At 43.2% G+C, this 16860-nt stretch overlaps 1 protein-coding gene across 1 annotated transcript in view; it reads right to left on the reverse strand.

The window, feature by feature from the left end:
• Window positions 1-13255, reverse strand: part of LOC112406437 (vomeronasal type-1 receptor 4-like) — a 14210-nt gene extending 955 nt beyond the window's left edge. The window contains 5 exon segments of the mRNA XM_024755216.1: window positions 366-572; window positions 4122-4693; window positions 4696-4854; window positions 4856-4984; window positions 13133-13255. Of these exon segments, the coding sequence (XP_024610984.1) occupies window positions 366-572; window positions 4122-4693; window positions 4696-4854; window positions 4856-4984; window positions 13133-13255 (1190 nt within the window).
• Window positions 13256-16860: the final 3605 nt, after the last annotated feature.

Consider the following 16860-nt stretch of genomic DNA (forward strand, 5'->3'; position numbering starts at 1 on the left):
GCAGGGGTGCCATTCCTGGGGGCCATCCTGATCCCTGCTCCTGACTCTCGGGCTCCTGAGCCTTCCCGTTGCAGCCCCTGGGGTCCCCGAGGACCCTCCCCCTCCAGACACGAGCCAGACCCTCTGTTTCACTGGGCGTGATGCCGCAGAGCCTGCCCGCCACCTAATCTTAAAAAATGCAGAGCAAGGCAATGACGGGAATGTGGGACTTCGATTTCCACTAGTGGAAGGATTAGAGGTTAGAGACTGCAATCTTTCTGGTGGTTTCCTTATTCGTCAAAACGAGGAGAGACCACCACAACCCGGGCAGCCACGTGCCCATGAGGCAGCATCACCTCCCGGGCGTCCTCCTTTTCGTTCCTTACAGCGTGAAGTACACGGGAGCTCCAGAACCTTGGGTCTCCTCATGTATCATGCTTTCCAGAGTGTTCCGGCCACCATCTCTCAGTGGGAGCTGCCGCCTGAGGGCGCCCGCCTCGTAGGCCAGAGCGTTTGGTCTGTAGTGACCCGTCCCTTCCTGGTGGTTCACGCCCGCCGCCCGGGCCGTTGTGCGTGCGCCTCCAACCGGGCGTCTGTGTCCAGGGGGGTTGAAGGGACAAGCCCCCCACCCAGGGCTGTTGTGGTTTAGGGTCGGGGAGCGGCTTGTGGGCCTGTGGCCAGCAGGTGGCGCCAGAGACCGAGGGCGGCGGGCGCGGAGGCGACGCAGGGCAGCTGGGCGCCAGCGCTGGACACACTTCCTCTCCCAGGCACCCTGGTCCCGTGGCCCGTCTGCACGTACGCCCTCGGCCCGTCCCCACACTCACCTGCACCCTCGCTCCTACCTGCTCCTGCAGATGCCCCCTTCTCACGCAGGTGCACGTCCGTACTGACCGCCCTGCGCTGCACAAGCTCACAGGGTTTCAGTCTCACCCCGTCTTAATTTTTCTCACACGGAAACTCCAGTTCAGGCCCAGACTCAGCCTCAGCCAGACTCTGCCTTTGCCCCACGTTTCCTTTAAAGCAGAAATACTTTTCAGAACGGTCTGCTTTCTGCAGAACGCCCGTCCGTCTCCTGCCACACTGGAACCAACGCCCTCATTCCTGCTTTGAGTCGGTGTAACCAGACCTTTACTGTGCGGGAGTGAAACCCACACACGTCAGCTGATGCCCCAATTCAGGGGTCTGTGCCTGTGGTCGGAGGGTGGGAAGGGACGCTCACTGTGTAAAGTTTTACTGGCATGCAGCCACACCCGTTGTCTAGGGCAGCTTCTACATACAAAGGCAGCGTTAAATAGGTGTCATAGAGACCCTCCGGCCTAAAGTATTTACTACCTGACTGAGAAAAAGCTTGCTCCCAGCAACTCCTTGTACTTTGCGGGAATTCCAGTGCCCACCAACCATACCAGCTGAAAGCCCACAGGGCCCCCAACCCCCGGGACAACCATAGGTTTCCCAAGAGCTTTTCAGCAAGTTCTTCTTGCTGTCTTTCGTTTCCTATTGAGTGTGTCTTCCTGCTCTTATTCTACTTCTAGGGCGAATTCTTTGTTTCATCCACATCAGTTTACTTCTGTTCGAACACTTATAATTTCCAAGAGTACTATTTAACGTTTGCTCTTAAAATACGATTTTAATGGACGTTTTCAAGCACACAAAACTGTAGATAACAGGGTCATCACTTGCCCCCCCCTCCCCCACAGCTGGGGAACTCGTGTCTACCCTCAACCATCGTTTACATCCAGGAGATCTAGTTTCATCTACACACCCCCTCGCAGCCCCTTCCCCTGGAGAATTTTTAAATGATAATTGTACCCTGGCTGGGAACAGTTTGGTGTTAGTGCATATATGGGGGGGAGGGGACCGTGTAGCAGTTAACCCGACACATTCAAAGGGGTAATAAACAATGGGGGAGAGGTTCACGATAGGACTATGGCAGAATTGCTTCCGTGTTGCCTTTCGGAATGTTCCAACTGATGACTTCAAATCGCCTCACTTCAATCACGCAGGCAAACCTGATTAAGCCTCATTAACTTCAATCATTATAAAGGCAAATGACGATTATTTGAGAATTAAATAAGAAGACAAATTAAACAGAAGACAAATACTAAAAATGGCACCATGATGGATGTAGTTTAATCTCCACTCATATCCCCTTTCCCTGGATGGCACACCTACAGTGACAGACTCACCAGTCTCTAAAGAACTGCGCCCCCCCACCCCCCCCCCCACTCCCACCCCGCCCATAGCAGCAAACTACTGACTGGTAGAAAATATTTGTGAATCTTATACTGAAAAGGATTTAATATCCAAAATATATAAAATACTCTGAGAAGCTAACAACAAAACCAACCCCAGGGTTGGGACTTCCCTGGTGGTGCAGTGGTTAAGAATCCACCTGCCAATGTAGGGGACATGGGTTTGAGCCCTGGTCTGGGAAGATCCCACACCAGAGCAGCTAAGCCCACGTGCCACAACTACTGAAGCCCAGGTGCCTAGAGCCCGTGCTCCACAACAAGAGAAGCCACCGCAATGACAAGCCTGTGCACTGCAACAAAGAGTAGCCCCCACTCGCCGCAACTAGAGAAAGCCCATGCACGGTAGCAAAGACCCAATGCAGCCAAAAATAAAATATACTATTAAAAAAACAACCCCATACAAAAACGTGCAAGGACTTGAATAGACATTTTTCCAAAGATAAACTGCCAGTAAATACTTGAAAAGATGCTCAACATCATTAGCCATTGGGGAAATGCAAATCAAAACACAGTGAGACAATGTTCATTGCACCACTATTTACAATAGCCAGGACATGGAAGCAACCCAAGTGTCCATCGACAGATGAATGGATAAAGAAGATGTGGCACACATATACAATGGAATATTACTCAGCCATAAAAAGAAATGAAATTGAGTTATTTGTAGTGAGGTGGATGGACCTAGAGTCTGTCATAGAGTGAAGTAAGTCAGAGAAAAACAAAATGCCATATGCTAACACGTATATATGGAATCTAAAAAAATAATGGTTCTGAAGAACCTAGGGGCAGGACAGGAATAAAGATGCAGACGTAGAGAATGGACTTGAGAACGTGGGGAGGGGGAAGGGTAAGCTGGGACGAAGTGAGAGAGTAGCACGGACATATCTACACTACCAAATGTAAAATAGATAGCTAGTGGGAAGCAGCCGCATAGCACAGGGAGCTCAGCTCGGTGCTTTGTGACCACCTACAGGGGTGGGATAGGGAGGGTGGGAGGGAGACACAAGAGGGAGGGGACATGGGGATATATGTATATGTATAGCTCATTCACTTTGTTATACAGCAGAAACTAACACAACAATGTAAAGCAATTATACTCCAGTAAAGATGTTAAAAAAAAAAAAAGTGAGATACCACCTCACACCCGCTAGGATGGATATAGTCAAGAAATGGAAAATAACAAGTATTGCAGAAGATGTGGAGAAACTGGAATGCTTGTTCATTGCTGGTGGAAATATAAAATATTGCAGCAGCTGTGGAAAAGTTTGGCGATTTCTCAAAAGGTTAAACATAGAGATACCATATGACACAGCAATTTCTCCTAGGTATATATTCCAACAAAACTGAAAGCAGGGATTTGACAGATACTTGCACACCCATGTTCATACCAGCACTATTCACAATAGCCAAAAGATGAAAACAACGCAAGTGTCCATCAGCGACTGAATGAATAAATGAAATCTTTTATGTACATAGAATGGACTAGATTTCAGCCATAAAAGCGCAAGTTTGATATCTGCTACAAGGTGGGACAACTTTGAAAACATTTCAGTTAGAGAGACAAGGTAGATGCAGAAGGACAAATACTATATGACTTCACTTATATGAAGTACCTGGAACAGGCAATCCATAGAGACAGTGAGTAGAATAGAGGGCCCTTTGGGCTGAGAGAAGGGCGAGTGATTCTTTTAATGATACCAAGTCTTGGGTATAGGAAGTGGTGATGGCTGTACGCATTGTGAATGTGTTTAATGTCACTGCATTATACACTTAAGGATGGTTAAAATCATAAGTATGAAGTTATGCATGTTTTATAACAAAGTTTATAACAATGGGTAACTGGTAAATGATGACTAAATGTAATTGTGGATGTTATAGAAGCTGACATACACATTTAACATTTCAACCGTGATTTCAACAACTCCCAAGCAGACCCTAGGAGTTCTAGGATCCCTAAGGATCAACAGGAAGGGGGTAAAAGTGGGGAAACATAAAGCCAAAATATGAATGCCCTGCATTAACCACAGACGAGAATCTATAAAAGTAGTGGTAGAAAAAACGAAAATGGAATTTAGCATGTAAAAGTTGACAAAGGTGACCACCAGCATTAGGATGGTGTGGGTGGCTCTGGTCTCCGGGGGACATCTGTGGTAGCCGGTGGGGGTGTGAATATACGGCACTCTCCTGTGCTGTCTGTGCAGGAGAAGCACCATGTAGCCACTGGACCAGATCATAAGGCCAATAAACATGGCGTCAGAGGTGGACCACAGGATGACAATGTCTGCAAAGGGACTGGAGGATGAACAGAACCACTACCCTTGGTTGTCGGTTTCATTTCCCATGTACTGTGGACCAGTGACTGTCACAGAAACAAAGATATTCATTAAGACCCTAAGCATCCAGCAGGTGCAACAGGAAGGACCAATGACCTTGGGGGCTCTACTTCTGAGCATCATCCACTCCACTCCCCTCCCCTGGGGATGAGGGTGAAGGACTGATAGGTGCTCAGGATACAGGTGGAGCACAGGGTGGTGCTGCGAGCCACTCTCTTTATATAATATACAAATTTAAACCCAAGACTGGACAGGGAGTTCCTTGAAACAAAAGCTGCCACTTTGTGGGGGAATCCCAGAGGTGAGAGGAACCAGGAAGTTAGCCACAGCCATGCGGGTGGGCCTCTGCTTGTGGCCAAGCAAGATTGGAGAGACGCTGTGGAAGAAAATGATGACATTGCCCGGAGACCCAACCGCTATCTGTATAAGATATGTGGTTTCTCAGAGCTGCCTGGTTTGCAGTTCTTAGGACATCTTTCTGAAAAGACATGGAGAGGGCTTCAAAGTGGCCTGAAGCAGAAAGGAGGCTGTGCTGGCGCTGACATCAGCAGCCTTCTTACATAACCAACATTGGGAAGGGATTCTCACTCTTTTCTTCTCCTGAGAAAGAAAGACACCATCATACTCCAGAGAAATGGCTTTACCTGGAGAACATACACCTGACGTCAGTTATAACTTTCACCATTATTATTTTGTACTTATTACTCTTCACCTGTATCAATATGCCCTGTTCTCCCCCTTCATGTAAGGTCCGTGAACTTAGGAACCACGTCTGTCTTGTTCAACAGCACTGTTGGCACATAATAGGTGTTAAATAAAATGTACTGAGTACATGAATAATTGACAGGAGACAAAGAACGTACTCTACCCCTCTTAGAATTCATGATCATCCTGAATATTTCAAGAATGTATCGGGATTCAAGATGGAAGAGGAGCAGGTGGACATGGAGTTCATCTCTCTCTACACTTGCAGCAGGAATACATCTATAGATGCAACAGTTCTCACAGAATACCGGCTGAAAACTAGCAGAAGACCCTGGACTCCAGAAAGGACTATGAAGATCCCTTCATAACTGGAAGGGAAGCATTTGAGGCCGTCAGGAGAGGGTGAAGCAGCCGATCTATGGCAGACCGGACAGAGTGAGAACTACACAGACGGTCCATACCACGGCCCTACATGCCCCCAGACGGGGACGTGTGTTCACAGGCTGCCCCTCCAAGAGAGAGGACGTGTGTGCACCAGTCTGCATGGGGAAGCAGTAGGGACAGAGCCCAGCACCACCTCCTGGTTCTCCCTCCAGGGAAGCCAGGAAAACAAGAACTAGCAAGAGCTTGACAAATGCCTGGCTTCGAATTGGAGACCATTCACCTGCCTATTGCTTCATTCCTGGAAATTTCACTGCAACTAAGTGAGAAAAAAAACATACCTGAAAGAAAGAAAACAAAGAACAGAAATACCCCCAGAATTCCTAAAGAACAGGTCTTGGTGCTCTGGCCGGGTGTCAGGCCTGAGTCTCTGAGGTGGGAGAGCCGAAGTCCAGACACTGGTCCACCAGAGACCTCCCGGCCCCATGTAATATCAAACGGGGAAAGCTCTCCCAGAGATCTCCATCTCAACGCTAAGACCCAGCTCCCCTCAACGACCAGCAAGCTACAGTGCTGGACACTCCATGCCAAACAACTAGCAAGACAGGAACACAACCTCACCCATTAGTAGACAGCCTGCCTAAAATCATAATAAGGTCACAGGTACCCCCAAACACACCACCAGACCCGGTCCTGCCCACCAGAAAGACAAGATCCAGCTTCATCCACCAGAACAGAGGCACTAGTCCCCTCCACCAGGAAGCCTACACAACCCACTGAACCAAGCTTACCCATTGGAGGCAGACACCAAAAACAATGGGAACTACGAACCTGCAGCCTGTGAAATGGAGACCCCAAACACAGTAAGTTAAGCAAAATGAGAAGACAGAGAAATACACAGCAGATGAAGGAGCAAGGCAAAAACCCACCAGACCAAACAAATGAAGAGGAAATAGGCAGTCTACCTGAAAAAGAATTCAGAGTAACAACAGTAAAGATGATCCAAAATCTTGGAACTAGAATGGAGAAAATACAAGAAACGTTTAACAAGGACTTAGAAGAACTAAAGAGCAAACAAACAATGATGAACAATACAATAAATGAAATTAAAAATTCTCCAGAAGGAATCAATAGCAGAAAAACTGAGGCAGAAGAATGGATAAGTGACCTGGAAGATAAAATAGTGGAAATAACTACTACCACAGAGCAGAAAAAAGAAAAAAAGAATGAAAAGAATTGAGGACAATCTCAGAGACCTCTGGGACAACATTAAATGCACCAGTATTTGAATTATAGAGGTCCCAGAAGAAGAAAAAAAAAACAAAGATGTCACAAAGAAAGAAAACTACAGGCCAATATCACTGATGAACACAGATGCAAAAATCCTCAACAAAATACTAGCAAACAGAATCCAACAGCACAGTAAAAGGATCAAACACCATGATAAGTGGGGTTTATCACAAGAATGCAAAGATTCTTCAATATACGCAAATCAATGTGATAAACCATGTTAACAAATTGAAGGAGAAAAACCGTATGATCATCTCAATAGATGCAGAAAAAGCTTTCGACAAAATTCAACACCCATTTATGATAAAAACCCTGCAGAAAGTAGGCATAGAGGGAACTTACCTCAACATAATAAAGGACACATATGACAAACCCACAGCCAACATCATTCTCAGTGGTGAAAACTGAAACCATTTCAACTAAGACCAGAAAGAAGACGAGGTTGCCCACTCTCACCACTATTTTTCAACATAGTTTTGGAAGTTTTAGCCATAGCAATCAGAGAAGAACAAGAAATAAAAGGAATCCAAATTGGAAAAGAAGAAGTAAAACTGTCACTGTTTGCAGATGACATGATACTATACATAGAGAATCCTAAAGATGCCGCCAGAAAACTACTAGAGCTAATCAATGAATTTGGTAAAGTAGCAGGATACAAAATTAATGCACAGAAATCTCTGGCATTCCTATATACTAATGATGAAAAATCTGAAAGAGAAATTAAGGAAACACTCCCATTTACCATTGCAACAAAAAGAATAAAATACCCTAGGAATAAACCTACCTAAGGAGACAGAAGACCTGTATGCAGAAAATTATAAGACACTGATGGAAGAAATTAAAGACGATACAAACAGATGGAGCGATATACCATGTTCTTGGACTGGAAGAATCAACATTGTGAAAACGACTATACTACCCAAAGCAATCTACAGATTCAATGCAATCCCTATCAAACTACCGATGGCCTTTTTTTCACAGAACTAGGACAAAAAATTTCACAATTTGTATGGAAACACAAAAGACCCCAAACAGCCAAAGCAATATTGAGAAAGAAAAACGGAAGAAAAGAAAGTATGGTACTGGCACAAAAACAGGAATATAGATCAATGGAACAGGATAGAAAGCCCAGAGATAAACCCACACACATATGATCACCTTATCTTGGATAAAGGAGGCAAGAATATACAACAGAGAAAAGACAGCCTCTTTAGTAAGTGGTGCTGGGAAAACTGGACAACTACATGTAAAAGAATGACATTAGAACACTCCCTAATGCCATACACAAAAATAAACTCAAAATGGTTAAAAGACCTAAATGTAAGGCCAGACACTATAAAATTCTTAGAGGAAAACATAGGCAGAACACTCTATGACATAAATCACAGCAAGATCCTTTTTGATCCACCTCCTAGAGAAATGGAAATAAAAACAAAAATAAACAAATGGGCCCTTATGAAACTTCAAAGCTTTTGCACAGCAAAGGAAACCATAAACAGGACAAAAAGACAACCCTCAGAATGGGAGAAAATATTTGCAAATGAAGCAACTGACAAAGGATTAATCTCCAAAATATACAAGCAGCTCATGCAGCTCAATATCAAAAAAACAAACAACCCAATGCAAAAATGGGCAGAAGACCTAAACAGACATTTCTCCAGAGAAGATATAATACAGATTGCCAACAAACACATAAAAGGATGCTCAGCATCACTAATCATTAGAGAAATGCAAATCAAAGCCACAATGAAGTATCATCTCACACTGTTCAGAATGGCCATCATCAAAAAAATCTACAAACAATAAATGCTGGAGAGGGTGTGGAGAAAAGGGAACCCTCTTGCACTGTTGGTGGGAATGTAAATTGATACAGCCACTATAGAGAACAGTATGGAAGCTCCTCAAAAAACTAATAATAGAAATAAGAGGGAGGGGATATATGTATACGTATAGCTCATTCACTTTGTTATACAGCAGAAACTAACACAACATTGTAAAGCAATTATAGTCCAATAAAGATGTTAAAAAAAAAGAGAATGTATTGGGTGATGTCACCATGATGGCAACGCAGGAGGCTCCATCCTCTCATGGACACACTGAAAACACTTACTCACAGATTAATTCCTTCTGAGAGAAATGCAGAAACACACCAGATGACTTAGAAAATACCCACATCAATGAGTGGAAGGAAAGGAAGAGAAACGAAAATGAGGACGCCAGGCACCTCTAGGTGATGGTGTTCTGGATCTAGGAAATAGGAGAATCTGAAACAGGAGGCTGCCTTTTATAAATTAATGAAACAAGGAAGTTTTATAAAAATATAAAACTTCAGGTTAAATGAACAATATGTAAAGGAAATTAAGAATTCCATTCACAGGGCTTCCCTGGTGGCGCAGTGGTTGAGAATCTGCCTGCCAGTACAGGGGACACGGGTTCGAGCCCTGGTCCGGGAAGATCCCATGTGCCACGGAGCAACTAGGCCCGTGAGCCATGATTACTGAGCCTGCGCGTCTGGAGCCTGTGCTCTGCAACAAGAGAGGCCGCGATAGTGAGAGGCCGGCACACCGCGATGAAGAGTGTACCCTGCTTGCCGCAACCAGAGAAAGCCCTCGCACAGAAACGAAGACCCAACACAGCCATAAATAAATAAAATTTAAAAAAAAAGAATTCCATTTACAATACCATCAAAAGATTAAATTCTGAGGAATAAACCTAACCAAGGAAGAGAAAGACTTGTACACTAAAAATTTAAAAACATTGATGGAAAACACTAAAGAAAACACAAATACATGGAAAGATATCCTGTATTCATGGATTGGAGGACTTACTATTGTTGTTTTTTTTTAATTTTTTTAAAAATTTATTTTTATTTTTGGCTGCTTTGGGTCTTCTCTGCCGTGTGTAGGCTTTCTCTAGTTGTGGCGAGCGGGGGCTACTCTTCGTTGCGGTGCACGTGCTTCTCATTGCAGTGGCTTCTCTTTGTTGCGGAGCATGGGCTCTAGGTGTGCGGGCTTCAGTAGTTGTGGCACGAGGGCTCAGTAGTTGTGGCGCGCAGGCTCTAGAGCGCAGGCTCAGTAGTTGTAGCGCACGGGCTTAGTTGCCCCGCGGCATGTGGGATCTTCCCAGACCAGGGCTCGAACCTGTGGCTCCTGAACTGGCAGGCGGATTCTTAACAACTGTGCCACCAGGGAAGCCCTTAGTATTGTTAAGATGTCAATACTGTCTAAAGCTATTTACAGATTCTGTGCAAATCCTATTAAAATCCCAACATTTTTTTGTTCAGAAATAGAAAAATCTACCTTAAAATTCATAAGGAATTTCTAGGGACCCTTGAATGTTCAAAGCAATCTTACAAAAGAACGAAGTTTGTGGTCTTACAATTCCTGATTTCAAAACTTACCGCAAAAAATTATTAATGAAAATAATGTGGTACTGATAGCAAGACAGATATACAGGCCAATGGAGAAGACTAGTGACCCCAGAGATACCCCACCGCATTTATACGAGCAAATGATTTCCGACTAGGGTGCCCATATCTCTCAGTGGTGAAATAGAGTCTCTTCAACAAATAATGCTGGTCCAGTTGGATATCCACATACATAATGAAGAAGCTGGACACTTACACCATATACAAATTAATTCAAAATATATTAAAAGTTTAAACACACAGTGCCAAACTATCAAACCCCTATAAGAAAATAATGGCTGAAAAATTCTTGATGTTGGATTTAAAATCGATTTCTTGGATATGACATGAAAAGCACAGGCAGCAAAAGCAAAAATAGACAAATGAGACTACATCAAACTCAAAACTGCTATGAATCAAAGGATACAATCAACAGAGCGAAATATAACTTATCACATATCTGATAAGGTGTTAATATCTAAAATATGTAAAGAACTCCTGCAACTTAACTAAAAACAAATAATCTGATTAACAAATGAGCAAACGACTTTAAATAGACACTTCTCTAAAGATGATATACAAATGGCCAACCAGAATATGAGAAGGCGCTTAAGATTACTAAATCTTTAGAGAAATGCAAAAGGGAACCGAAATAAGATATCATCTTACCCAAATTAATATAATTACCCTTGAAAAAAGCCAGAAAATAACAACCGTTTTTTGAGGATCAGGAGAAATTCAAACACTTGTGCACTGTTGCTAAGTTTATAAAATGCAGCAACCCCTACAGGAGACATATGGCAGATCCTCAAAAAATCGAAACTAGAACTACCATACGACCAGGTCATCCAAATACCAGGTACATATCCAAAATAACAGAAAGCAAATACTTGAAGAGCCATTTGCAAACGCACGTTCATAGCAGCACTATTTCCAATAGTGAAGAGGCAGAAACAACCCAAATGTTGATCTTCAGATGAATGGGTAAATAAAATATGGTGTAAACCCTCCGTGAAATATTATTCAGCCTTTAAAGGGAACTCCTGTCACATGAAACGACACGGTTGAAACTTGAGGACAATATGCCAGTGATATAAGCCCATCACACACACAAATGCTTTAGAATTCCACACACATGTGGTACCTAAGGTCATCAGGTATATATAGAACATCAACGTAAAATGGTGGACACCAGTGGCTGGGGAGAGAGGAAAAAGAACAACTTGTTTTTTAAAGGGTATAGAGATCAGCTTTGTAAAGATGGAAAAGTTCTGGAGACCCACAGCATAACAAGAATATACCGGATACAACTGATCAGTACAGTAATAGCTGGGATTATTTTCAACTACGAACATTTTTTTGAAATGTAGTTTTTCAGCATAACACGAATTAGTCAGTATAATACAAAACATCCTTCGAGGGAATTAATCAGTTTTCTGAAAAGGATTCCAGAAAGAAAAAAGTCACAGTAATGCTAACTTTTCTAAATAAGATTAAGGTTCTGTGGGTAGCAGTATAACGTTATATTACATGCATTGTCTCTAATGACCGAAATAAGTAATTTCTGATTACTGATGAGAAGAATTTTCCTAAAATTCAAAAATAAAAGTAACATTTTCTTCAAAAGAAAAAAAAAAGAAAAGCGCTCAAACTTTATACATCACAAAACTAAAAAGAACAAACTAAGCCCAAAGTTAGCAGAAGGAAGTAAATAACAAAGACCAGAGCAGAAATAAGTGAAATAGAAACCAGAGGAACAATAGAAAAGGTCGACGAAACCAAGAGTTGGTTTTCTGAAGAGAAAACATTCATTTCATTACTTACCACTGGCAGGAATGCGAGGGATGATAACATTCAGGGTCAGGAAACTAACTGCATTTTGCACCTATATGGTCCTCTCCTCCTTTTTCTCACTAAGTCCAGCTGAATTTATTTCCCTTAAAAAAACAAGAATCACGTTTTACTTTCATCACAGCAATTCACATTCTCCTTTCTTCCTGGAATTCCCCACTTCAATTGCCTCACTCCTCCTCAGACGCCAGCCCAGCTGATTTCACCTGCTCATAGACACCTGATGGCCATCCTCAATCACTGTGACCAAGTCACTCTTTTAGTCTCAAAACAAAACTCATACTTTTGTTGTCGATGTTATACTCCTTTTTCCTCTGTCTTCCTAATACGTTGAGAGCTAGGTGAAGACAAGTCCTATTCCCCTTATTGACTAATAGATACTCAGCCCACAGTGTCTGGACACAGGGAGCTTCCTGGGAGCCTCACCTACCCCTATTCCACAGCATCTCCAACAACTGAGGGAGGAAATACACAAGTTTATTTATTCTGAGCTCTCCTCTGAATTATAATTACCAGCAAATTCTCTGGCACTCCAGGATGCTAGGTTTTACTGTAGCCCCAATGAATCTCATTTTAAAACTTTTCTTAGTAAAAGTCCTGACTTGAAGTTCACGTCCAGTGAATCCTCATATGACCCCACTAGAAACCCACCCTATGCTCCCTAGATCACAGCTCCATCCAACCAGATCATGGGTTTGTTTGCTCAGAGCGAGGCAAGGTCAGCATGTGTCCTGCCCAATGTTAGCGCACAAACACAGCTCCAAGGTCCTCTCCTCTTGGAGACTTCCTCTCTCCCGTTTGTTTTCTCCCTGAGACTGAACGTAAGGAAGCACTCACCTGCCTGGTCTCTGCTGCAAAGCTCTGTGCGGGGAAGCGTCGAGCAGGATGGGTCAGAGGCTCTTGAGTCTACACTTACAGGGACACGGTCCACAGACCTGCTCTCCCCACAGAGACGCCACCATCCCATCATCTGCTGTCTCGGCCACACTGTCTGCATGGAGAGTGGGGGGCGTCTCCCTTGAGGAGCCGGTTTTATCCCCAGCGCTAACCATCATCATCGTCCTCAATTGATTTAATCAGTTAAAGACGATCCTAATGAGCAGCCAGACCGCAGGTGGAAAAAGTTTTCTGCGTTCCCTGAGGAAAATCAATGCTTCAGAGCCAAAGTTGTCCTCGGGCATTAAAGAGACACTCAGGGGTGCATCAGTGACTTTTCCTATATTTTCAGCTGGGTGTGTTCTTCAGAGCTTTTCATCTCCTCACAATACTGAGGGCCATCTTGGCCAGGAGTCTGGTTCCAATGAGTTTACATTCCGTGGTTCTTCCTATTGAGGGCCTTAGGTCTTTTCTTAATCTGGAAAATATACCATTTTGAAGTCAGCTTTCCCACCTCAAATTACTGTGTATTCCTCATGCCCACGTGTTTCCATGGGAAGATGATGCCTTTTATTGGAACAATTATTGGACTGCTTTATTGGAACCCAGTCACACCCATCTTTATGTTGTCTATGGCAGCTTCCACCTACAAAGGCAACATTAAGTAGGTGTGCCAGAGACCACATGGCCCACGAGCCTAAAATATTTATTATCTGATGCCATAATAAAAATTTCCCTCGTGCAACTCCTTGAACTTTTTTTTTTTTTTTAATTAATTTATTATTTATTTATTTTTGGCTGTGTTGGGTCTTCGTTTCTGTGCGAGAGCTTTCTCCAGTTGCGGCGAGCGGGGGCCACTCTACATCGCAGTGGGTGGGCCTCTCCCGTTGCGGAGCACAGGCTCCAGACACGCAGGCTCAGTATTTGTGGCTCACGGGCTTAGTTGCTCCGCGGCATGTGGGATCTTCCCAGACCAGGGCCCGAACCCATGTCCCCTGCATTGGCAGGTGGACTCCCAACCACTGCGCCACCAGGGAAGCCCACTCCTTGAACTTTGTAGGACTTCTACTGCCCACTACCTACCCCATCTGAAGGTCCATAGTGCTCCCAATACCTGGGACAGCCACACATCCCCATGGATTTCCAACAGGGTTTTCACTGAGAAATTACTTTTCCTGTCTTGTTTCTGAGTATGTCTTCATGTTTTTATTCTTCTTTTTTTTTGCAGTACGCGGGCCTCTCACTGTTGTGGCCTCTCCCATTGCGGAGCACAGGCTCCGGACGCGCAGGCTCAGCAGCCATGGTTCACGGGCCTAGCCGCTCCGCGGCATGTGGATCTTCCCGTACCGGGAAACGAACCCGTGTCCCCTGCATCGGCAGGCGGACTCTCAACCACTGTGCCACCAGGGAAGCCCTGGATAAACTTTTATTTGCAGTAAGAAAGAGGTGGGGGAGAGAGCGAACACATTACCTGTAGTAGAAGAAATGAAGCAGAGATATCACTACAGACGCTGTAGATGTTAACAGGAGAATAAGAGAAAATAAGAGGGTAGAGCCCAGAAACCTTGCAAAATAACATAAAAGGCACTGGCCAGCTCTCATCACAAAAAGTATTCTAGCCCAAAATGTCAATTTTGGTAGTTTTAGAGATGCAACCTTATAAATATGTCATCATTCTCTTGCAACATTTAAGATTTTCTCTTTACCTTTGGCCTTTTATTAGTTTGAGTATGATAATGTCTAGGTATGGTTTTCTTTGGTTTTGTACTTAGGGTTTCTTGAGCTTCTTGGAGTAGTAGATTGAAATTTTTTTTGGCTAAAATTGGGAAGTTTTCAGCAGGTACTTCTCTGTCCTTTTCTCTTTCACTACAACTTCCATGACTCCAATTACACGTAGGTTGAAATGCTTCATATTGTTGCACACACCGCTATTAATTTTATTCAGTTTTTTTATTTTTAGAGAATCATAGCAAAATACACAAAACACGAAATGTATCACCTTAACCATTTTAAGTGTACAATCCAGTGGTATCAGCTACATTCATGTTGTGGTGTAACCATCACTATGCCTCCAGAATTCTTCTTGTTTGCAAAACTGAAACTCTGTAACCGGTAAACAATAACTGTTTTAGCACCAATTCCCAGGCCCTGGCAACCACCACTCTTTGTCTTTATAAATTGGACTCCTTAAGTGTCTTATAAGTGGAATCATAGTGTATTTTTCATTTTAGATGGGCTCCATTTCACTTAGCACAATATGTTCAAGGTTCACCCATTTTGTAGCAGGTGTCAAAATTTCCTTCCTTGTCCAAATGTCATCAACAGTCATAATAGTCCAGATCTACCTCAGAATGAGAGTAAAACGATATTTCATCTATATGGTTAAAAATGATTAAAGGAAGTATTTTAGGTTATAAGCTTTAACATTTTTGAAACGGTCCCTATTCGAAGAATTGCAAAATAGGGCAGAAGGAGCAGGAGGCTTTAGTAGAATAAAGAATAAAAAACAAGGAAGTAAAAAATAGAAAATATTTGATTGAATATTTGATTGGCTGGGGCCACATACAAAAGGTTGTTTGGGCGAAAAGAAGCAAGGAAATTAGTAGAGCATCCAGAGGTGGCTTGGCTATTAGAGATTGGCTGACTGGATATGTTCTGTTTATGATCCAGTGGGGCACTTACAGGGAGACAAGAATTACATTAGATTCAGTCTGCTGACCTGGTACCGCTAAGTAGGAGCAGCTCCATCTGAGACCTAGAAAGTGATTTCAACACTATTAACAGAAATAAAGTGACTCAGGATAAATGGTTTTCCTTTGTTTGTGGTCACCTCCCTATCTTCAATAAAATGTCACGTATTCCAGAAATAAATCAAAATTTGACTGGATTAAAGGAGGGGAGGTGGAATGTGAATAAGGAGGAAATGGGAACCATCTCCAATAAAAGCTCCTGCAGGGGAATCTCACTCCAGAGCTGCGCGGTCAGTGGAAGCAGGTGGAGGCCACAGGAGAGCCTAGTGGACTTGAGGTGAGTCCACTCTGATGGAATTTCTTCTTCACGTCTCAGATTTCTCCAAAAGGCGTATTTGAGAGACAAGGTCTGCAGAATGGAGCCGTTTATTAATTCAGCAAGTGTTGTCTGAGGCCATCTCTGCGCCAGGCAGTGTGTGTGCATTTAGGGGCAATGGACTGAATACTCTGTCCTGAGAGAAGTAAACTGACTTTGATTTTTACGCAAAAGCTGGAGAAATGACAGGGTTTCATTTTTTTAATCGTCATGGCTTCACATGTTGCATAAGACGGTGAATGTCCCCTGTTGACTAAAACAACTTCTCAGGTTCTGCAAGGCCTCCTGCCATAGCCAGATGGGTCCAGCTGGGGGTAGAAGGGTTTGGAGAACGACCGGCAACGTCCAACAGAAATGGAATACGGCCTGTAGAGTTCAAGGTGCACTTGAAATGAACGTGTGTTTTTCAGCTGTTGAGTGAAACTGAATACGTGTACACTATTTTTTTTTTTTACCGTTGAAACATGTCTTATTTCCATAATATGTAGAAAAATGCATCTGTAGAGTCACAAATGAACTTTAGTTTATAATCTCCATCATGCACTAAGTTAAGCTTACGGGAAATTAAAAGAAAACATTTGGAAATTGATCTGAAAGAACATAATAATTGGAACAGAAATAAACAAGTCCATAACACTAATTCTGGAAATGTAATTTTCCCTAATACAATTTGTGTTAATGATTCATGAATTGTTCCATAATTTTCTGCTACATGTTTGTA

Source organism: Neophocaena asiaeorientalis, unplaced genomic scaffold (assembly GCF_003031525.2).
Source record: "Neophocaena asiaeorientalis asiaeorientalis breed wild unplaced genomic scaffold, Neophocaena_asiaeorientalis_V1.1 scaffold694, whole genome shotgun sequence".
Lineage (NCBI taxonomy): Eukaryota > Metazoa > Chordata > Mammalia > Artiodactyla > Phocoenidae > Neophocaena > Neophocaena asiaeorientalis.